Raw genomic sequence first — 24,512 nt, forward strand, 5'->3', positions numbered from 1 at the left:
ACTTTGGCTCAAATAAAATTTTCTATTTCTTTCTTAGGTCGACTATTGATTAATTTTTTAATTGACAATATCCAGGCTTGCTTTTTCACAGAACAATATTATTTTTTGTAGTTAGGCATGTGTTCACCCAGCTAAAAACTATTTTTCTCAGCCACCCTTGCAACTATGCATGTATAACTAAATTCTCAACAAGATGTATGCAGAAGTGTTATATATCCTCCTTTCCCCCTTTTGTGATGACAGCTATTTGCTATCTCTGCTCTAGCATTTTACCTTTTAACAGCAGATAACAACTCTAATTTGCTTAGTTCTTTCTCTCTTGAGAGTGGCATCTGAGATCCAAGACTTGACACTCTTTAAAACATGTATTACATTACCCAGGATTATTTAATACATTTATCTGAAAGATTAATAAATTCTGCCTAAAGTCCCAAGAATGTGTTGTTGAAAGCTAGTTGATAATAGTAAGTCACAGAAGTCCTGGATTCTGTACAGAAAAGATGTATGTCAATATGTACAGCAGCCACTATTTCCAGAAACATCTGCACAGACACAGAGTGTGAAAGAGGCACCTGTAGGAAAAACTCCTCCATCAGAGCCATGGTCCATCGGTGGTGCAGCTGCCAGGATTTGGCTGGGTGACTGATGTCTGCTGCATGGAGAATCAGGGACATGGTTTTGGCTCTGTCAAGCCTGTCAAAACGAAGACATGCTCAAATTATCAGAATGAAGTAACCAATTACAGTCTTTTCTGAGTGTAAGCCCATAAAGCTTTAACATGAAAAATAAAATAACTTACCCTTCAGGTTGCTGCAAACTGTTTCTTATATTTTTAATTTGCTGGAAGTGACCCGACATGTCTGTAGATAAAACCATTTCAATCACTAGGTTCCGAAGATCCCTGTAGAGTCATCAAAAGGCAAAAGGTTTATTTGGTCCTTTATTGTTCTCAAGTGGAACATTTCCTTAGATATTACTAATTACATTTCATTTTTTTCTAATGGACATGAGCACAAAAGGTGCGACATCTTAAATGTAAAAGAGCTAACGGAAGTTTGGCTTTAGGATGTTGCCAGGAGAGTGAGCTGTGAATGATGCCCTTTAACATTTCCTTTTAAAGAACTGGATATTCCTCCCCTACCTACCACCCTCCCCCACTCATAATTTCAAAATATTATTTTTTAAAATAGTATCAGAAAGGATCTTAACCAGTTTTAAAGAAAACCTATTCTGAAGACAGAATTTACTATTAATGATACCATCACCATTTATTTAGGATCTATTCAATACAGGCAGTGTTCTAGGTGCTTTAATAGGAGAGGGTACTATTGTTTTCCACCAGATGAGACTGAATTGTTTGCCCAGTCACACAGCTAGAACATAGCAGAGATAAGATTCAACCCCAAGGGTTCCCACTACCCAAAGCTGACACTTGGACCACTCCAATGTGCCAAGTTCCATCATAAGAACTCCAGAGAAACTGACTACAAGGTAAGTGAGGATTCCCTGTTTAAGCTCTGAGGACCCTGATCCTACATATCCTAGACAGAGTTACTGGTACTGTTGACATTTTGACCAAGATACTGCAAATACAGTGCCAATATCACAAAGTCTATGCATGAATAACTCATTCACACACTAAGCAGGAGATAAGGAATGACAGCAAGGGCTTGCATGTTCTACAATTTATTGCTTGCTCAGTACAGATAGATTAAAAAAAAGTCACTTATACTGGAAATCATATTTTATTTTCATTCTGTGGTGTGGCCAGTAAACTAAATTACAGGTATGTGGTAAACATGAATTATGATATTCTATCTAAAGATGGTATGATTGAATGATTTGTTTTGAAAAACAACCACATATTAGAGATTCTGGCTAAAAGTTATGGGTGCTCAATTCAGTTAGGTATTTAGATGGGAGCAAAGAGAAATCAAAACTCAGATTACTTCATGTTCATGATGTTGGATGGCCTGCTTAGAATAATACTTTTACCCAAATATTAAGGGAGTGGAAGCTATTACAGATGGTACAATTATTCTCAATTCCATTTTTCTTCTAAATTATGAGATACCCATGTTACAATAGCAACTATACCAAAATATTCATGTTAACTACAAAAAATGAGACAAAAGTTTCATGAAATGTAAAAAATGTGATTAATACATACTTTGCAGACAAGTGATGTTAAAAAAGAAACTAATCCAAAATGGAGTCACTTATGCTAAGCCCACATCACCAAACCAAGACTTGATATCTAACACAATTATAGTTTTGACCTCCCCCAGGAATGGAAACCTAAACTGGTCCATTCTGGAATTACCTAATCAGCACTAGTCAGGTAATCCATCTGATAGGTCCCTGTCAACCCCCAAATGAAGGTGACCATGCCTGAAAAAAATCAGCTCTTTGCTAGAGTAACTTCCTTGTCTTGCCTCTTTTTGCTTATGGAAGTCTGCCATTTTGTACAGCTATTCAGAGCTCCCTTCTATTTGCTAGATGAGATGCTGCCCAGTTCATGAATTGTTCGGTAGAGCCAAAAAGATTTTTAAATTTTACTCAGTTGAATTTTGTTTTTTTAACAGTAATCAATAAATGCTAGATATTATCCACGATTAACTAATAATAATATACCAATAAACTAGGCAAACTAGTGCACGAGGGAAATGTTACTTTATTTATGATTTTTTCTTGCCAAAGCTTTAAAATTATTGCACATATGGTTACTAAAGTTACTTTAAGACATAAATAGATATGAGTTATAGTCTCAATTAAAAAATGTTTTAAAAAAAGACATAAATAGATATGCAAACAGAAAACCTACAAGTCTAAAAAGTTATCTATATTTTAATTCCTGGTAAAATGTTATCAAGGTTGTATTAGCAAATAGATAAACTGTAGCTTTTTGAAAATAACATTGGATCTATTACATTCTTTGTCATATCACAAATCATATGATAAATTAAATCAAATCAAATCATAAACCTTGTGATATTATGGTATTTGTTAAAACAATTCTATTAAACCATTCAATTAGGATGTTTTTATAGTAACTTATCAGTTACTGTACAAAAAATGTCATAAAATATAGGAGTAAATTATTAGGATAAATATTAAATATATTAAAGAACAAAATGTAATGGAAAAAATATCACATTGAAATAGCAACAGAATCAACTTTGAGAAGGAAAAAGGCTAATTCAAAGGAACAGGAATAAAAATTAAAAACAAATGTTATCTCTAAGAATGATAATCACTGATGAAATAATTTAATATTCTACATGTAAACAGTCAATCTCTCGGACTTTAGGAAACACCTCTGCACCTAAGTCCCTGCTTCCACCTCTGCCCTTCTATTTTCCACACACCCAGAAGTGGTGGCTTTTACAATTAGATCCTGACCTTGCTAGGCTGGACATCCATCAGGACTATTGTTTCCTACAGAATAACATGAGAGGCCTGAAGTGGGTTCCCAAAACAAAGTGCCTCCTTCCCCTACTTTAGAGTTTTATCTACAGTTACAAAAGTGAGCCCCTATTTTTCCTACAGTTGCAATAGTGGCCTTGAGAAACTAGGCAGTTTGAATATTTGGAAAAGTAACCATGGGAAATTAGGACTTGTTTTAAACCCTGAATTAACTTTTTAATTATTTATTTTAAGGCAGATCTTAATCCCAGGTTACTTCTTTTCTTTCGACATTTCTTTTAATCTTGATTTAAAGGGGGAAAAAAAAAAACCCAAACAACCCGTTGATATTTGCTTTTGAATGAGAACCTTTTCAGCCCATTAACTGACTTGTTTAACGAGATCTTTGTTAAAGTTAGAGGCTTTTTTATTTTTTATTTAGTTTAAGTAGGACCCATAGACTATTAGGGATATATTTACACTTAAAAAGTCTGTTTATCTGGAATTTATATTTAATGGGATGTCCTTTATTTTTGCTATAACTGGTAACCCTACAGTCAAACAAAGGGGATGATGATAACCAAGATCATCAAAGAGAAAGGAGGAAAGTTTATGATGCTGAGTAGTAGAGGTGCATCTTGTTATTTTTCCCTGCACTGCAACGAGCAACACTGTTTCACGCAATTTTTTTTTTTTTTAAGGAGACACATGCCTTGGAGAAACACGTAAGATTTCCCTCTGCATCTAGGTCATTTTAGTATGTTATACTTGGAATGTTTTCCCCCAATAGTGAATTATTTGTTGTTGTTGTTGTTTTTTAAAGCTAAACTCCACATATAGAAAACTAATATATGAAGGTATCAGTATGACACTAAAATTTTGAATTCATTTAGGACCACATATTTGTACAATTGAGCAGAGCTTCATTCTAGAGAATATGTGATTATACATCTTAAGGTATTTGTTGTGTGGTACATGGTCTTATGAATTGCCTATGATGCATATAGACATTTAATTGGCCTTGAAATACCTCAGCTCCATCTAACAGAGCCTGGTTCCTAAACAGAGTCTTCTAGGTACCAATCTTCCTCAGTCATCCATCCAGTCAAGGGGAACTGAATTGTAGTGTGAGTAAAGGATTGACTTTCATATGTTTTCTTCACTTTAAAACACATAATTTAACTTTTTTCCTGAAATTAAATTACATCTAGGTTTCCTCTGAAACTCACCTCCAGTCATCTTTGGATAAATTTATCAGGACATTCATTTCTTCTTCTTGCATAAGTCGATAAGCTGCACTCACATGGTGATTTTCAAGGACAGAGCGATCATTATACAAAATGGCAACATCTGACCTAAGAATTAAAAACAAAATGCCCTAGCAGAGGATTTCTTTAGACCTCACGAATGTCTAATAAAAATACTCAAGTCATAAGACATCTCATCAGTAAAAAAAAAAGTCCTATATTTGAACACCTAAACTCATGGAGGTACTTAGTTTCCCTTCTTTTTTCCCCCTAACTATATGATAGTTAAAAAAAAAAAAAGATTAGTTTTTTTTAGAGCAGTTTTAGTTTACAGAAAAATTGAGCAGAAGGTACAAAGATCTGCCATATAACCCCTGGCCCTACACATGCATAACTTCCCCCATTACTAACGTCCTCTACCACAGTGGTACATTTGTTAGAATTGATGAACCTATTATCACTCAGAGTCTATAGTTTACAATTAGGGTTTACTCTTGGTGATGTACATTCTATGGGTTTGGACAAATGTCTAATGGCATGTATCTATCATTATTGTACCATACAGAGTATTTCCTCTGCTCTAGAATCCTCTGTGATCTGCGATTTATCCTTTACCTTCCATCCCTTCAACCCCTTGTAGCCACTGATCTTTTTATTGTCTTCAAAGTTTTGCCTTTTCCAGAATGTCATCTGGTTGGAATCATAGAGTATGTTGCCTTTTCAGACTGGCTTCTTGTACTTTTTAGTATGCATGTAAGCTTACTGCATGTCTTTTCATGGCTTGATAGCTCGAATCTTTTAAGTACCAAATAATATTTCATTGTCTGGATGTATCACAGTCTATCCATTCACCTACTGAAGGACATCTTGATTGCTTTCGCATTTTGACTATTATGAATGAGGCTGCTATAAACAATGGTGTGCAGGTTTTTGTGCAGACATAAGTTTTCAGCTCCTTTGGGTAAATACCAAGGAGAGTGATTGCTGGATCATATGGTAAGAACATGTTTAGATTTGTTAAGAAAGCCATATCTTCCAATATGGTTGTATCTGCATTACTACCAGCAATGTGTGAATTCCTGTTGCTCTACATGCTCACTAGCATTTGGTGTTGTCAGTGTTCTGGATTTTGGCCTTTCTAATAGATATGTAGTGATATCTCATTGTTGCTTAATTTGCATTTCCCTGATGACATATAATATGGAGCATCTTTTCATATTCTAATTTGCTATCGATATATCTTCTTTGGTTTGGTATTTCTTAAGGACCATTTTTAAATCAGGTTGTTTTCTTATTGTTTAGTTTTAAGAGTTCTTTGTATATTTTGCACAATAGCCCTTTATCAGATGTATCTTTTGTAAGTATTTTCTCCCACTCCTTAGCTGGTCTTCTAATCCGCCTGATACTGCTTTTCATAAAGCATAAGTGTTTAATTTTAATAAAGTCTAGCTTACCAATTATTTCAGTCATGAATTGTGCTTTGGTGTTGTATCTAAAAAGTCATTGCCACACCCAAGGTAATCTAGGTTTTATCCTAATTTATCTTCTAGGGGTTTTAGAGTTTTGCATTTTGAGTTAATTTTTGTGACGAGTATTAGGTTTGTATCTAGATTCTTTTTTCTTTTTTTTTGCATGTGGATGTCGAGTTGTTCCCACATCATTTGTTGATGAGTCTACCTTTGCTCCATTTTATTGCATTTGCTCTTCTGTCAAAGATCAGTTGACTCTATTCATGGACATGTATTCCTGGGCTCTCTATACTGCTTCATTGACCTATTCATTTATTCTTTTGCCAGCACCATCCTGCCTTGAATACTATTGTGTTATAGTAAGTCTAGAAGTTGGATACTATCAATTCTCCAACTTTGTTCCTCTCCTTCAATATTGAGTTGGCTATTCTGGGTCTTTTGCCTCTCGATGTAAACACTAAATATGCTTGTTTATATCTACAAAATAACTTACTGGGATTTTTTTTGGAATTGCATTAAATCTATAGAACAAGTTGAGAAGAACTGTCATCTTGACAATATTTATTGAGTCTTTCTATCCATGAGCATGAAATATCCCTTCATTTATTCAATTCTTCTTTGAATTCTTTCATCAAAGGTTTGTAGTTTGCCTTATATATATCTTGTATATATTTTGTTATATTTATACCTAAATATTTTAATTTTTAGATATAATATAAATGGTATTTTACATTATCAAATTTTGATTTTAATTAAATTTTAATTTCAAACTCCACTTGTTGATTGCTGGTATATAGGAAAGAGATTCACTTTTGTATAATAACTTTGTATCATGCAAATTTGCTATTTGCTATAACTGATTATTAGCTCTAGAGATTTTTTGGTTGATTTTTTTAGATTTTCTACATGGATCATCCTGTCATCTTTGAACAAAGACTTGTCTTATGTTTTCCTTCTCAAGCTGTATACCTTTTGTGAGCTAGGACTTCCAATATGTTGAAAAAAAAGTGGAGAGAAGGGACATCCTAGCCTTATTCCTGATCTTAGTGGGAAAGCTTCACCATTCTCACTGTTAGGTATGATGTTAGCTGCAGGGTTTTTGGTAAATATTCTTTATCAGGTTAAGGAAGTTCTCCTCTATTCCTAATTTACTAAACAATTTTACCATGAATAGTTAGTGGATTTTGTCAAATGCTTTTTTCTGCATCTTAATATGATCATGTAATTTTTTTTTTAAGAGTGTTGATACGATGGATTACTTTGATTGACTTTAATGTCAAACCTAGGGATAAATCCCACTTGGTTATGGTGCCTAGTTTCCTTTTATTATCATAATTTAAATTATTTATGCCTTTTCCTTTCAATATGTATTCCAGATACATGTGAAATAATCTAGATATAACAAAGAGAGAGAAAAAAATTACCTAACATCCTCAGTTAATTTATGAATGAATCAACCCCTTTGTACCTATTCCAGATAGTTGATCACTACCTCTATTCCCTTGGACTAAAATTACTCCGGGTAGAGGTCAGAGGAGACAACGAAAATCATTTGGTCTACTTATGATTCTATTTTTTCTCCCTTATAATGCTGTAATTCAATTTGAGCATTATAGGCATTAAACTGAGAAAACCATTTTGTAAAACAAAACTTAAAATGTATGTTTCACTACCAATTTATAATGGATATTATATTTTAAAATTATGAATTCATCAACAGAAGGTTTTTATTTCTCATCTCTTGGTATTTTCCTATCATTTTATCATCAAATAAAGTACTTAAGTTGCATTGTTGAAATTGGTATTCTAGCATAATGTGTGAAATATTCCAGGTGTTCTCAGATCTGTATAATGGAACCCTTGCTTCTTTTTTCTCTGTCCTCTTAGGTTGCCAGATCATTTTGCGAGTGTGGAATGGAAGCAGAACTAGCATGTTGAATGGTAAACCCACCCATGTAAGCTGGCAACTTGGAGGTAGGCAACAAAAATAGCAAAAGGAAAGTCAAGGTGAAACCTGTAACAACTTTGCTACCACGTCCACCAACACCCAGTATTTTCTCCCACTTCTCCTTCCTCCTGATAGATACATATTTTATCAGCCCTAAAATTGCCTCGTTAAGACTTACTGTTTCAGGCTTTTCAGTGGGTAGAGACCTAGATATAACCTGGTACTGACCTTACCAGTGAATGTTTACCAAAGAGTAGACAGAGACAAATAAAAGAAAGAACTAAGGAAACTTGACTTCAGTTGTAAGCAACCTATTCGAGATCTGTATTTAATACTCTGGCAGACAACCCAAGCTTGATTATTAATCCAACATAGGGGAAACGACCTATTAGGCAGTAGAATAATTACTTCCTTTTTTGTTTCTAGCACCATCATGAAAGTGGAATAACATATGTATTTGGCTAATAGCACATATCTCCAAAATAGTTTTCCTTTTAATAATCTCAGCCTTGGCTTAAAAATTTCTTAATCAATAATCATAGCTCAATACACAGAAAACTGAACTAGGAAAGCATACATGCAATCCTTGTTTAGGGGAAAGTTAAATAGATCTTGCCCAACTATCTCCAGGAATTCGCTGAGACCATGGAGACAACTGTTATCTGTGAATCACACATTTTATATCACACAGCCTCAAATCTAGCCATGTCAGGGTTTTTGCATGATATGACTCTAAGAATCACTATTTCTTTTCAGTAACAAGCAAAGATGTATTTTTGAACCAGATTTAAATGTAGCAAAGTATGCATAATTTCATCTCATAAATACAATAGGATTCTGAGAATATCGCATGGTCTTATTATCTGAGATAGTAGTCTTTGACTGCTATGGAAAGGACAAGACTCTAAGCAACACCCAGTGTCCATGGTGACATGCAGCTCGGCATTTTCTTTGCACAAAGAAGACATTATTTCCATTTATTTATACTTCCAAGGATTTCATGGATTATAATGTCGGTATTGAACTCAAATCTAGCCTTGCAGTATGTTTTAAATTATTTTTTAGTCATTTTGCATCATCCAGTAAATAGGTTTCCACATTAGAAAAGCAACTCTAAATCCAAGTAACAATGAGTAATCTAAAATAGAATCAAATTACTAATACCAATGATATAAGACCTTATTTCTCCTTGGACAAAATGTGGAGCTGATAGTGAGAGTTACAAAAAGCACATCATATTGTTGCATTTGTCGTCATTACAACTGTTTTGTTCATAGAAATTTCAAGTTCTTGTAGAATTAATTCATTAAATAATTGATTCTGGTAGACAATTTACAAGAAAAAAGTAAAATACTAGACTTTCCCCCTATTTTCTATACAGAATTTCTTAATATGAGATGGCAAAAAGTGTAATCTTCTTCATCCTCCTCCTCCGTCTCCTTCTCTGCCTCATCCTTTTCCTCCTCCTACGTCTCCTTTTCCTTCTCTGCAGTCTAAAGTGTAAGTAAATTAAGACTCTTCATCCAGTTGTAAACAAAAAATAGAAAGAGAAAGTTAGAAGTGATAATCTAATACTGCCGCTAGAGGCCAGTCCATTGCCTTCACTTTTCAAAGTAGAAAGGGCAAGAAGTATTCACTGGTAACAAATCACTTGCTCCCTTCTCCAGTTCCTAAAGCTATGATCTTACACAGGGCCCAACTCGGTCATGAGCTGTCTTTAATTAAAATCTCACTTATAATGAATATGGTGGCCATAGAAGAACTTTTGATAAGCAAAAATGACTTATATAGTCATACTTGTGTTAACACAAATAAAAACAAAACATAACCCTACAGTCTGCAAACGTGTAGGTTAGTAACATCTCTGCTGTTCAACCAGACTTTAAGGTCTTCACATTCTGTCCATCTGGGAGACTGTGGCTAGACAGAATGCTTTCCCCAGCATTTCACTGTTTGAATTTCAGCTCCTCTTCTGCCTGCATCAAGGCACCATAATGTCCAAGCCAATTCATTTCAGGCTATAAAATATTGTGACTATTACATATCTGTCTCTGGCCATGGGAGCAGAGTTGTGTAAGTTGACAGGATTGAGTGAGTGTCCCACTTCTAAACTTCTCACCCTGCTACTGCCAACACCTGACTATGCGCACATAGGTCATTTCACCTCCTGAGATTTTTTTTTTCTCTTCTTAAACTGTGAGGCTTAGACTAGATGATTCATATGTAGATCTCAGTCACTTTAGGGTGCCTTGAAGCTCTAAAATGCCTAATATTTTAATAAAATGTATCTATGCTCCCATGTCAAAATAATAATAATAATAATAATAATAATAATAATAATAATAATAATAATAATAATAATAATAATAATAAAAAATAATAATAATAATAATATTTCACCTTCCTATAGGTGGAAAATCAGTTCTTAGAAATAATGCTATTAAAAAACAAATGAATAGACCACACAGAAACCATCACATGAACATTGATAGCAGCTTCATTTATAAATGCCCAAATTTGGAGGAAACCAAGATATCCTTCAACAGGTGAATAAGTAAACTCTCTTATATTCACACTGTTCTATTACTCAGCAATAAAAAGAAATAAGCTATCAAGTCATAAAAAGACATATAGGAAACTTAAATGCATATTGCTAAGTGAAGAAGCCAGCTTGAAAAGGTTTCATATTGTATGATTTCAAATGCATGGCATTTTGGAAAAGGAAAAACTATAGAGACATTAACAAGACCAATGGTTGCCATGGGTAAAGGGGGAAAGAGGAGCGAGGAATGAAAAGATGAAACACAGCGGACTTTTAGGGCAGTGAAACTATTGTGTATGATATATAATGGTGGATATATGGCATTATACATCTGTAAAACTCACACAATGTATGACACAAACAGTAAACCCAATGTTTAGGTAAATCCTAACCCTATAGATTTTAGTTAATAATAATGTATTAATACTGGTTCATCAGTTGTAACAAATATACCACACTGATGCAAGATACTGACAATACATGAAACTGTGGGGTTGGGGGAGGGACTATATGGGAACTCTGCTTTCTGTTCAATTTTTCTGTAAACCTAAATCTACTCTAAGAAATAAAGTCTATTAATTAAAAAAAAATAACTAGGTTTAGTTTTCCCTCAACAAGAATAGAGAGTTCTACAGCAGTTTTGGAGAAAATCAGTCTCTCAAATTGTATCTCCATATTAAGCATCTGACTAGTGAAAGACATAGAAATTTCAGGGTCCTCTGTATAGAAGTGAATTGGATCCTGATGGGTCCTAGCCCAGATTCTGCCTCCCCGGGCACTAAGATCTTTGTGCAACCTAAGAGCTTAGAGCCTCTTCCTATTATGAACTAAAGTGTGTTCCCCCCAAATTTATATGTTTATAGTCTTAACCCCAGGACCTTAGAATGTAGCTGTATTTAGAGATAAGGTCTTTAAGGAGATAATTAAGTAATATGCAGAAAAATAATTTCAAGTTTTAACTTGGAAAAGGTAATACTTTGTCTACCTTACCTTGTCTGAATATGAAAGTTGTTTGTAGTTCCTGTATGCTCATAATCATGAATGGCAGCGGCAAAGACCATTGCTAAAATTTCCAGTTCAGTGAGCCAGTGCTGTTAAATTAAAGGAACATTCCATCATATTAAAAAGCAGAGTCAATGGTGTCTTCCTATAAAAAAACTTTCTTTGTACTCAGTATAAATCATCATATAAAATTGTTTTTTATGAATTTAAAATAATTTTTCCCTATTTAATCTCCATTAATTGTGCATAATGGATGCTTCATGAAGTCAGTGATTGTTTCATAGCTTGTAAGTTCAAAATTCAAACCTTATAATTTTCCTTGCTAATTGGGAAAGAAGTAATTTCCTATGATTTAGAAGGTGAACTCTAAATGGATTTTAAATTCACAGCCTTACCAACTTGGGGGGGGGTCTCATGAAATCATTTATAGTTAAGTGATTTTTAACATATAACTCATACAACAATACAAAGTCTTTTAGCTCAATTTTTATAGAAGGCCCTACTATGAGAAAATTTTCCATGTAAGAGTTAAAAATATTCTCTTTGGTCATTAGAGAAACTGAATTTAGTTTTTATATTCAGAGATTTAGAAAAGTTTCCAAGAATTTATCAAATTTGCTCTTCTTAATATATATATACCATATGACTATACAATTCAATTTAATAACAATGAAAGAATAAATGCTTTCACATAAAATCCAGACCACCTTCTTCATATACACTGATATTTTTATCAACTGGATGGTTTAACAAAATTTCTCTACTATTATAAGTCCATTTAGGTAATCCTATAGTTTATTCATCATTCACATTTTGCATAACATTTTAACTGCACTGTTCAATATGATAACCATATGTGACTATATAAGTTAAAATAAATAAAATAAAATAAAATTTACTTTTCCAGTCACAGTAGCCACATCTCAACTGCTCAATAGTGGCAAATGGTTATCATATGGAACAGTGCAGATACAAAGCATTTCCATCATCATAGGAAGTTCTATTCGTGAGAACTGCAAGTAGGTGGTACTTGATGGTAGGAAAGTAGGATCCAAAATGATATGGAACTTGCTCTTAGCGGTCTTATTCTGCACACTTGAAAAAAGACTTTGCACAAAGCAGCAGAAAAATATAACATACAGTACATGCATACTTGATAAAAGGTCACAGAATAAAAGTTCCAAAGAAGAGCAAATGAGATATCTATTTGGTGGCAGTGGGTCTTGGAAGAAGGATGGACAAAGATTGGTAGCTAAATGCAAGGTTGGGAACAGAGAGATTCTAAACAGAAAGAGCAAATGTGGAATGATACTATAGGGGCCTGCAGAGCAACTGAATTGCTAATAGAACAATTATGTTGAAGAGTCAAGTGAAGTGAGATAGAGACGAGAGTTCAGAGTATGGGAAAGAGCTGATGTCAGAGCAGATGAATTAAGACTTTGGATAAAAGGCAAGAGGAAAACATTGTAGGTCCATGAGTCAAAATACGGAGGTGACATTGCTGAGTCTCATAATTGCTAAAGGCGCAGTCTTATCCACCTTGGCTCCTCTCACATAATCCATATGGTATTTAACACATAGTAGGAACTTAATATTTATCTGCTGAATTGAATTTCACTAGTTTCGCATTAGGAGGAGGTAATAAGGGATAGTGGAGGGAAACTGTGGAATCAGACAATCCTGTTTTGTTTTTTGTTTTCTTTAATGGCTCAAACACAAAAGTAGCTTATTCCTTATTCACAAAAAAAATCAAGGTTTTGGGCTTTTTAAAAATATATTCAACTTATTTATTTATTTATTTATTTTTAATTTTATTTTTTATTGAAGTATAGTTGATTTACAATATTGGTTATATTTAAGATTTACAGACTTACAGACTTATTTGTGATTTTTAAAAAGCAACAGTATATACTACTATGATAACATAGAATATGAAGTTGCAATTGTAAAAATTTAAATTAGGAAGTCAGAGATGGATTTTAATTATAGATTATCTCATAAGCATTTAAAATTATTATCTTTCTAGTTGTCAAAATTGATTATACATGTATTTCCTATTTTTAGTCTCATTAACCTCTGCCTCCCATAAATAGCACTTCCTTCATGAATTCATGGCATTTATTGCCACACTATATAGTTTTAACAATTAAGTTTACATTATAAACTAGCTTGGGAATAGCTTAATTGAAAAATACATCTATTTTATATTAGTGACAGTAGAATTGGGGGCTTATTTTTATGATCTTAATTGACAATTCATTTTACACTGGTGTCAAATGAGAATTCTAACTCAGAAAATGAATGCCTAAATTTATGGGTTTTGTAAATAACTCATGAGGACAAGCCAGAGAGAATAAGGAGGAATCATTTCACTCTTCCCGACTAGAACAGTGGTCAGTATATAACCTAAGTTCTTCTGATTCCTAATGGGTGGAAATAAAGGGTTAACATGAAGAGTCATGAGCAATGTAGACATTGTGCTTCATCTACACTGCAGGTTGTGTTTTGCCTAGAGAATTGCTCGGGTAGATTTACTCTAAAATGAGCAGTCCTCAAATTATGTCAGAGAGAGGCAGTGACTGCCATTTATAGCACGAACAATGTCGATGGAAAGGAAGGTGGAGGAACTAATGTTAACTGGACTTTTAAGCTAAATGGTCTTATTTAATTTTTATAATCATCTTATTTAGCATTTATTACGTAAATATTGTTTCCTATTTGGCAGATAACAAAGCTGAATCCTACAGAAGTAAATCAACCTGCTAAAGGTCACAGAGCTCTCAAGTGGCAGAGCAGAAACTCAACCCAAAATCTATCTGATTCCAAAGTTTCTGTTCTTTCCACAGATCACAATATTCCTTCCTTTTGTGGATAATAATAGTTTTCATTATTCAAGGGAGGAAATGTGCTGAATACAGTCTTCTAAGTTTTCAAAAACAGAATTTCTAGATAATTTAACTGGATATACTGATGAGTGAAAGCTAATAGAGCTTTGACTTAAGACTTATGATGTAAAAGAAGATCAGTATAAAGGCAATGTCCTCAAGGAACTTCCATTCCAGTAGAGAAGTTGCAAGAACAAATTTTGTATTAAACATTTTAAAGCATTCACTAAAAAAAAAGACATGATGTAATTTTTATATCTGAATTATTTAGCATGTGTGTGTGTGCGTGTGTGTGTGTGTGTGTGTGTGAAACAGAGAAAGTATACATGTGTATGTATAGGGCTGGGAAAATTTCAGATCTGAACACCACACTGACCTACAGTTTCTGGAGTGTCTAAAAGGGTATAATTAACAACTCTTTTAGCCTACGTTTTAAGTAAGGTTGGACCTTTTCTTCTCTAACTCTTTGAATAGGCTGAGGTAGTTTGCTATAACTTACCTGATATGGAAAGAGTAAATTATAATAATATTAACACATAACACACATAAGCTAATATATAATATAATACAATAATTAATAATAATTTTACTGATATTAGAGAATCAGTTAATCACTATTATGTTCCAGAAACTGGGTTAGGTGCTTTACATACATGATGTTACTCCTCACTGTCCTACTATAAGGTAGTCAGCATTATTAACCACAGTTTAGTGATTAGGGAACAGAGGTAGAGAGCAAGTAAGCAAGGAAGTCAGGAAGGAGGTTTCAAATCTATGTCATTGCTTTGAAAGCCCACGCTCTTTCCACTCTTCTAAACAGTGTTGTATTTACAAGAACATTTACAAGAACAGAATTCCCAAGTAGTTTGTAGACTAGAGATAGAGTGGCAAATTTTCTGTAGATTGATTGGAGAAAAATTGAATCATTTCAGAGTGTGGGGGGCTATTTCTCGGTGTAGTTTTATTCCAAAAGAAAAGTTTTCAAGTTATCTGTCTTTCTTCTATTCTTTGTACTATAGAGAACACAGTGCCGGGCGCCCTCAAATACAAGTGTTCCCTTGCCAAGGCCCTCAGATTATTTCACATTCAAGGAGACATTTGGAAGTGGCTTGGCAGCACTCAGTGAAGCATTTGCCCTTTATCAAATGGACTGAGCTACTGCACACCCCTGTCACTGTGGCACAGGGCTACAAGTTAATTAAGTGACACAAGGAGATAGAGGGAGACAGGGTGTCCTAGCATCAACTCTGCACTGCCTGAGAGTGTCCCATATGACATTAACAAACTGAAGGCCAATGGCTTCATCACAAAACCTTTCAAGCAATGATCCTTTGAACATGAGGCAGGTGACAAACTGCCCTAGTCACCTGACAAGCGTTAGGCTACAGCTGGAGTGCTCTATAAATGTCACACTGATAAGACCGTCCTGGAACAGCAGGGCATCTACTCAAACACTAAGTGAACGACCCAGTCTTCTCCATATCAAACCAAAGGACAATGAATATTTCTATAATTTTTTTTGTTTCAAAGAACCAGACATTTATATGCATGAAAATTAATACTCACCTAACACTACTTTTTTATCTAAAGAAAAGCTTACTAAATAAGTTATTAAAATAACTTTCCAAAACTATCAAGCTGGCAGTGTAACCTAGTTTTGACAAATAGTCAATAAATTGAAAATTCATTCTGCCTTTCTTTTCACCATCCATCATAAAACTTCTCATTAGTTTAACTGTATTTTCCTGATTCTGGACAACACTGACAGTCTCCCATTCAACTATTTTTGTAATGGACAAACTAAGAGAGCCTACCAAAACTTTTTTGCTAACGGATGAATAAATTAATAAATAAGTTTCCAACCTAAACCTGCTAAAGTAGAGTGAAGTTATATTTATGATTGTTAAGTCATGAGCCTCTCAAAAAGTGACTATGTCATATTTACTAAAAACTTCAACTTTTAAGAGCCATGCCAGGCTGGGCCAGATTACCCCAGTCTTCCAGAGAAGTTGGAATGGCTTATTATATCCAGGAACAAGTCTTCCTTGCAAGTCTGAGGGTAGATTCACATTGTGGATTTGAATTTCTCTATTTACCAGTAATATAGCATCCTTCACCTGTGCCATGTCACCTCTAGAACAAAAGTTCTGAAGCTGAAATAGGAGACTTTTCTGTGGTCCCCTTTACACTTGTGGTACATAAACAGAAATGTATCTCAAAATGATGAAATTCTGGCTACCTACCAGAATGGCATGTATCTTCTTATTGTACTTCATAATTAAAGCAGGTATCTTTTATACAGAAGTAGGCATTCCTTTACCATTCCATTTTGTCATGAGGAAACTTAATTAGTTTAGTTTCCATTTCAAATTAACACTTAAAGATTTCATTCGCCAGTTAACTTTTTCAAAGCCACAGAATTCAGGAAAGAGGAAATGCCAAACACTTGAAATGAAAACCACCTCACCACCAGATTCAAGACCAAGGCCTTAGAAAAGAAAAGCAAGTAGATCTAACCAGGAAGATGTTAAAGCAACTTTTTCAAGTGTAACAGCATTTGCAACTGTCAGGAAGCAAGCAGTTTTTCACCGTAATTGCTGTGCATATAAAACCAAGTGAAAGCAAAGAGTTCAAGAAACAGCTGTGACAATGAAGCCTTATTAAAGCAACAGAGCTTTAGAAGAATGTGTGTGTGCACAAATGCTAGAAAGGGAAACAGATAAAAAGAAAGTTACATATACTACTTTAAAAATTTTTACAATATTTCAAAGCTATATCTTTGAATACTTGAGTTTCTACTTATTATTGCTAAACTCTACTTCCTCCCTTTAAACATCAAGTCATAATCCTGGAATGAATGGTGACTAAACTTCAACCGGGGACCAAGTCTAGCCATGACTGCATCTGATTGGCTCAATGGACACATTTATACCTTAACTGAGTGATACCCATACATACATACATCTTGAAAAGGGAAAACTCAGTGTATAAGGTTAATATAACACATAATTCAGCTTTTTAGAAAGTCACCAGAGGGTCATGCCACTGCATCAGTGAAGGTGTTCAAACACCATGGAAGAGTACTAGTTACATAAATCTGAATGCCAATGACTCGTACCAATGAAAAGGGTGTGGCTTCTGAAATCTAAACAGGTAGGCAATGTATACTACTGGGTTTGGTGGAACATTCTACTTACATGACTTTTATGGTACTGCTTCAGCCTAGGTTGACACAGGAGGAATCAAGAATGTACTCAGGTTTGGGGATCTCACAGGGCTCACACCCCTCTGAACCCGTGTCAGTTTGGAACCTTAGAAGGAAGGACTGCTCCTCCCTTTTCACCTCTTGGGAGTCATCCTACATTCTGAGACAGTGCAGAAATTCCAGGCAGCCTCAGAGTTCCCACCATTTACTCATTGTTGTCCCATGATTGGCACTGCTGAATCATTTATTCACTCAGCAACTGATTCATTCAGATGCAAAGAGGAGGAAGGAGAATTCAGAAAAATTCACATGAATAATTTTCAAAAATCCCTATCAGGATTTGATTATAATTAGCAATGCATATATGTTAAAAGAAAAAAGCTACTAACGTCAGCCTGGATGATGAAATTAGGGAAGAGCACTACAACTAACTTTTATTCCAAAGACTTTTCTCTAGGTCTAGGTTTTTTTGGGAGGATTGATTCCTATGGGAAAAGGAATTTACAAACAAAAAATGTTATATAATCCAAATTTTGAAAAATTTTTTCACTAATTTAAAATACTTTTTGAAAAATGTATATTATAAATAACTCATTAACCCTACAAAAATCCCCAAAGATTACTATTTATAATACTTTTATGGGTATTAGAGACAATTGGAACTTAAGGTAACAGAATATGATATTCCAAAATAAGAAACTTCAGTCACAAAGACTTTCTTACCATGATACCTGTATGAAGCATTATGTAATGCACAGTTTGAGTGACATCAGCTGCATGAATCAAATTGTGATATGGGTTTTTGTACTTGCTGTAACCAACTTCTAAAGCTTCTGCAAAGGCAATTAGGCAAGAAACAGGAATCTGTGGAAAGTAATAATTATGATTATATTTTGACCAAAAGAGTGGCACTAAATCAACATGAGCACAGAAATGTTTGGGATGGAACACAGCAGTGAGTCAGATGTGGGCAGTAGTTTCTTGAAGTTAAATGTGGATTGTTCTGAAAAAAACACTTCATTAACCTGTCAGCTTTCGATGCTGAGAAGGATTGTAACCCCCAAGTGTTTAATTAAGACAGATGAAATAATAGTTTTACCAACACAGAATCTTTAAATTTTTGTGTCTTCCAGAGTCAGGTAAGAAGGCTAGTTCTTAAAGGGGTAAGATTTTTCCATTTACAACTGGAGAAGTCTAGTTTCTCTATCAGTAATTCAAGGGGGCTAAAATAAATGACCTGCCAGTACTGTCTAACTCTAAAAATACCATGATTCCATAAGTACAGGCTGTAGGATGCTCAGAAATCTGAATCAAATCTGTTGCTGAGATGGCTGCAAATGAAGTTAATTGGAACCCCTTTCACTTAAGTTTAAGGAGAGTTGCCAATAATGGTTCATTTTGTATTTTAGGAAAATCATACTTCTTTAAGACATAGCTTCTAATCTTTGCACTAATGTTTCATGAGTAAGTCAGAGGGATGTTTGTATTTTGTTGGAATGAGGCTATGATGGCCTTATGATACCCAAGTGGATATACAGATACGCCAGTGGTTTGTTGAGAATAGCTATATGATGAGGTGAACGCATCCCCTTAGTTCTGTGACTTGCCAACCAGAAACATTTTAAAATGAATTAATGACTCAGTGTTCTGGATTTTCATTCTTATTCAGAAAACTAATTCTAGGGGGAGGGTATAGCTCAGTGGTGGAGTGAGTGCTTAGCATGCAAGAGATCCTGGGTTCAATCCCTAGTACCTTCATTAAAATAAAAAAATAAATAAATAAACCAAATTACCTCCCCAAACAAACAAACAAAATTTTTTAAAACTTAAAAAAAAAAGAATTCCAAGAGCATTTTACTTTTGTTCTATATTTCTGACCTTGAAACGGTTGATAAGATCATATCTGGTAAATAGCTCATAAATCATAAACTTCAGACTATGTTCTCCACTTGCTTCATTTAAGGCAAACACATCAAAAGACCATTTATCAACATCCTGTAGGAAAAAAAGGTAAATATTTTAGATGACAATATCATATGGTTCTGTTTCTTTCTTTGAAAAACTCTTAGAAAGATCAAGCATTGTACATCCAGTGGGTCACATTTCAATTCAGCACATCAAGCTCTATTTTTACCGATGTCTGATATGGCAGGGACACTTAATACCTATGGATCCACAAAAGTGAGGTCAGTAGTGCTTAAGATCTTCCCCTTAATCCCAAAGATATCCAATTTGATGTAATAAGCCTGATAACACTATAATGCTGCCCTAATCCTTAATCTCTCTCTAAATGCATGCCATAAATCATTTTCCCAGAGTGGGCCTCATTTTAAGATAGAATTGCAGGTTATGTGGGTGATGTCAGTTGGGGGATAGAGGGAAGATAGCTCCAAATTTATCTTTCCCACCCACCCACCTGCTACACTGCTTGAAATTCCACCATGTAAGAGTAATTTGGTTTAAAACTTTGATATTTTATATCTCATTAAAGCTCCAAATGCTCTAGAGAGAGAGAGTACTCTTTATAGGTAGAGTAAGACTATCTTATTACTCACCCTAACCTTGGCTGATTCATTTATACTTTCTGCCAGGGACAGAGGGTAAGATAAAAGAAGTGGCCTCTTGACTGAGGAGAAGGATAGTAATTTTGGCATTTCAGGCAGTCTCCTAGGGAAGTGGTCAGGCCTGTAGGAAAACAGATTCCCTGGGAAAGAACCCCTGACTATGGAAAAGAGGGCAGTGGGCTGGTGTATCAAACCACTCCAGCTACATCACATTTATGCTGAAGGTAATTTTAGGACACAAACTTGCAAAGGAGTGCATGAAATGGACTTACAGCAAGTGATATTAGTACATTAGGGAGGCATTAACGTAAAGCTTGCTTTATAACACTAAATAAATCACTGAAATAAAAAAAAAAACTAAAGAAATATAGCAGTCAGTTCTAATGATTATCAGAAACTATTAGTAAAGAAGGTCTAATGTTTGCATACACACAGCAGGTTTGGTATTGAGCAGTAAGTGAACAGCCTTAAAGCTCTATATTAATATTGAATTCAAGCAGGCCCTGTTTAGAACTTCATCCATTTAACATGCTTTTACAGAGGCTAACAGTATGTGCTATAACATGCTGAAACTAAACTGCAAATCTGATAACAAATATTCAAACCATCTGTTAAAAGTATTTCTTTTCACAAACAGTAATAACAATGGTATTTTTAATCACTTGGAAACACCAATAAAATGTTTTGTGGTTTGCTTATGTGCCTCAATTAGTTAAATTCCTTGCATTTGGTCCCAATTTGATTCCCAAACACTTGCTTATCTGTTTGTAAATTTAAAATCTCTCACAGTTCTGTTAGAAGGTATTTTACCATCAGTAAAGCTCAAAGGAGGTCAACAAATCTCATCAAATCACAAAGCTAATACAGGAGAATTTGTTCATACTGTTACAAGGCTGTTATTTGCAGTTCCTGCTAGGGGTTTCCCACTGTGCACAAGGTTAGCTCTCCATTTCTTGGAGATTTTTATCAACAATGACGATTTACACCTGTAAACTACTGCAGATGTTAGGCTTTTACGTTGTCACACTGAAAACAAACAAGACAAGGAGGTATTTCAGGAAGTCAGAATTAAAACATTCTTTACTTAGTGATAGTTCTCCTCAACCTGCTAGTTCATATGTTTTCTCTACACATTTTAGAAAAACGTTACATTCTCTCATATCAAAATACTCTGTGAGTTGGTTTCTAAGCAAAATGAATAAATAAAATTTAGTAATTCTCTTGCCCACAGTTGAGGAAATAATGAAATCAAAACATCTCAAGAACCAAGGAGCATTAACATCTGATAATGTGACATTTCAGTTATATATTTGCTTCTTTAATAGCTTTAGAACATAAAAATGAAAAAAGCTTCCAAGAAAAACAAACTACCTTTTTAAATGAAAAGATTAAAGCCTAATATGCTGCAGAGAAAAGACAAATGCAAAGAGGTACTTAAAAGGAAATTAAAGAACAAAAGAAAGCAATATAAATTTAAACTAGGAAAAGAGTTTAATAAATCAGAAATAAAGCAACCCAGTGTATTCTGTTGTCAGTAATCCTTACATTCTTGGTTAATACAGGAAAACCCCCATAAAACTGTAAGAGGAGACAAAGATGAATTTCCTACCCAAATTAAGTGACAGAAATAAGGAAAACACACACACACACAATGGGGACGAGTAAGTGAGTACAAAACTTTCACCACATTAAATGTAAAGTTTTGACTCTAGTTATTTCTAACACATATAATACTACAGTTGAGCCTCTAACTAGGTAGCCAAAGGAAAAGCCAGAGATAAGAGAGATGAATTTCTTTTTTTGTTTTTTCTTAATTTTATTGTACTTTTAATATCTTCTCAGACCTAAAATTCTAAACAATTTTCTTCCATATAAGTTTTATCCTTTATCCATATTTGACTAAACCATGTTTTCATAACACATTCAATTCTTTCATAATATATAGTAACAAAATACATGTATTTTGACAAATTCTGGTGCCATTTGAAAATTGAATTCAAGATCCACTTAAATAAAGCATGAAGAAAAAAATCACATGTGTGTGTATATAGATATAAATATAGATGTCTGTTAGTGTAAATCGATCCTCATTTAAGTCTACAGTGGGTCATGATTTGGAACACATGACATTTTGTAAATGGTTACAATACTTTTTACATTCTAAAATGTAAGCTGTAGCAAAGACCTATACTCATTTTCTCCTAGCCATTTTAAGGATATTTTAAAAAATGACTATTTGAAAAACTAAGATAATTGAAATTTTTTCACCTTTAATGTTACTATGACAGCTTCTGGATATGCCAAGCCAACCATGTGATAGGACTTTCTGTACATTCTGAAAAAGAAAAATAAGCATACATACAAAAATCATTTACTCAAAGTTTTCAACTATTTCTTAAAAACAAGGAAAAAAATTACCTTTGACTTGTTCACCTTGTATCATTAGTTACAAGCTCCCTTTGTGGCAACGATGATAACTACTGTCCCTGTTTATTAAGCATCTACAATCTGACAAACGTAAATGGTATTTTGTTTACTCACAACCACCCTAAAAGTCAATGTGATTTTAGTTTCTAGTTAAGAGATCTTTCACTAAACTTCGTCTTATTAAAAAAAAGACTGTCCTTTGCATGTGTAACAACACTTTTTAGCACACCACCGTATCCATGACAAGTAGTCTTGTTTTGTGTCCATTTGTGTTCCAAAATTTTCAGTCTGGAAGCCCAAGGTCATTACAGTATTTCCTTCGTAGATTTCTTTTTTACAAAATGGAAATTATAGAAGGGAATATGTAGTGTCATCAGAATTCACACAGCTTTTTTCTTTTAGTTAAGAATATTGGGGGAGACCATATTGACAAAAATTGCTTAAGTTTGTTCAAATTATCATTTAATATTATTTAATAAAGATTACCCATTCAGAAAGAACAAAGGTATTTCCATTTTTATGATAACATCAATAACAAAAATATTTTTTATTAATCAGTAATTTGTTGAATGTTTCCATCTTCCAGTGGGCAACCAAGATGACATAAACAAAATATGAGAAACCCCTCCATTGGTTCATGCGAAAACAGATTCAATTTGATACCCTAATGTGTAGAAAAGCAATCAGCTTCTAATCAGGACTGAAAGATACATGATTCTGCCACAAAGTTCCATGAAGAAAGAAGTTAACTGATTATCAGTCATGTCCCTAAACTTTATATGTCAGCCCACAAGCAAGCTGCATGCCTACACTATATTGCAGTAACTTCTCCTCTCAAGATGCCTGGACAAACCTTAATTTAATGATTATATCACCAGTTTATACTAGGGCTCAATATAAGAAATAGTCATTTAGAAAATATTCTGCATTGTTTATAAAACCACTATGGGGGATACTAACTTTTTTGATTCAGTGTACCTTATATTAAAAATTGTAAGACATATTACTCGGTTCTATATAAAAGCTATCATTTTTTTAAGATAACAAAAGCCAAGTAATTCATCATGTTTTGCTTTTTCATTTTGACTTCTTTGAAGTTCAGAATTAATATATTATTTTTACTTACATCAAAACTAGGCTTTCTTCAGACAAAGTATCTACCTATTTAATTAGAGACCTTGTTACTTTATTTCATGTTCCCATATGTTTATTTTAAATGACCTTAAATAATTTTTAGATGTTGGCAGTTAGTTATAGTAAAAAAATTATCCTTATCCTCTATTTCAATTGGAAGATTTCAGAGCAGCCTGTTAGAAAAATACTTAATATATATTAATTACTACACCGAGATATTTATAATTGTTCTGCTCTTGCAGGGCAAGGAAACTATTTAATCACATTCCCTATAAAAGACCCAGAAAATAATTACTGTCAGTAATGTTATTTAGTTCTTTTTCTTTTTTGGGAAAACAAACAGTATTTTCTATTTTTGAATCATTAGTGAAAAATGGAGATACAGGAGAAATGGAAGGGTGATAGACAAGGAAAAAAGTCAGGAATAAGGAATTTTTAAAAATTAGGTAACTTTAAATCAATGTGTCTTCATGGCGCAGAAAGGCAGTATGATGTAGCAAAGAGCACGCTTTGAATCACAGGTTAGACACTCACTAGCTGTATGACCTCTGGAAAACTATTTAATGTCACTCATTTGTAAAATGAGGGTAATTATAAGGTTTTAGTGAAGACTAAATGATATAAATGCCTAGCATAGTATTATAAGTACTCAATATAAGAAAGCCATTATTACTAATGTTACTG

The 24,512-nt window shown here is 33.9% G+C and overlaps 1 protein-coding gene across 6 annotated transcripts in view; it reads right to left on the reverse strand.

The window, feature by feature from the left end:
• PDE1A (phosphodiesterase 1A) overlaps positions 1-24,512 on the reverse strand; it is a 300,999-nt gene that overhangs the window by 46,274 nt on the left and 230,213 nt on the right. For all 6 annotated transcript variants that reach the window (XM_014557844.2, XM_014557845.2, XM_032479873.1 and 3 more), the window contains 7 exons: positions 22,536-22,602; positions 19,582-19,698; positions 18,427-18,567; positions 11,602-11,702; positions 4,635-4,760; positions 800-901; positions 573-693 (listed from right to left, as the gene is read on the reverse strand). In XM_014557844.2, the coding sequence (XP_014413330.1) occupies positions 573-693; positions 800-901; positions 4,635-4,760; positions 11,602-11,702; positions 18,427-18,567; positions 19,582-19,698; positions 22,536-22,602 (775 nt within the window). The remainder of the gene's footprint in view (positions 1-572; positions 694-799; positions 902-4,634; positions 4,761-11,601; positions 11,703-18,426; positions 18,568-19,581; positions 19,699-22,535; positions 22,603-24,512) is intronic.

The sequence above is a fragment of the Camelus ferus genome, chromosome 5 (assembly GCF_009834535.1).
Source record: "Camelus ferus isolate YT-003-E chromosome 5, BCGSAC_Cfer_1.0, whole genome shotgun sequence".
Taxonomy (NCBI): Eukaryota; Metazoa; Chordata; class Mammalia; order Artiodactyla; family Camelidae; genus Camelus; species Camelus ferus.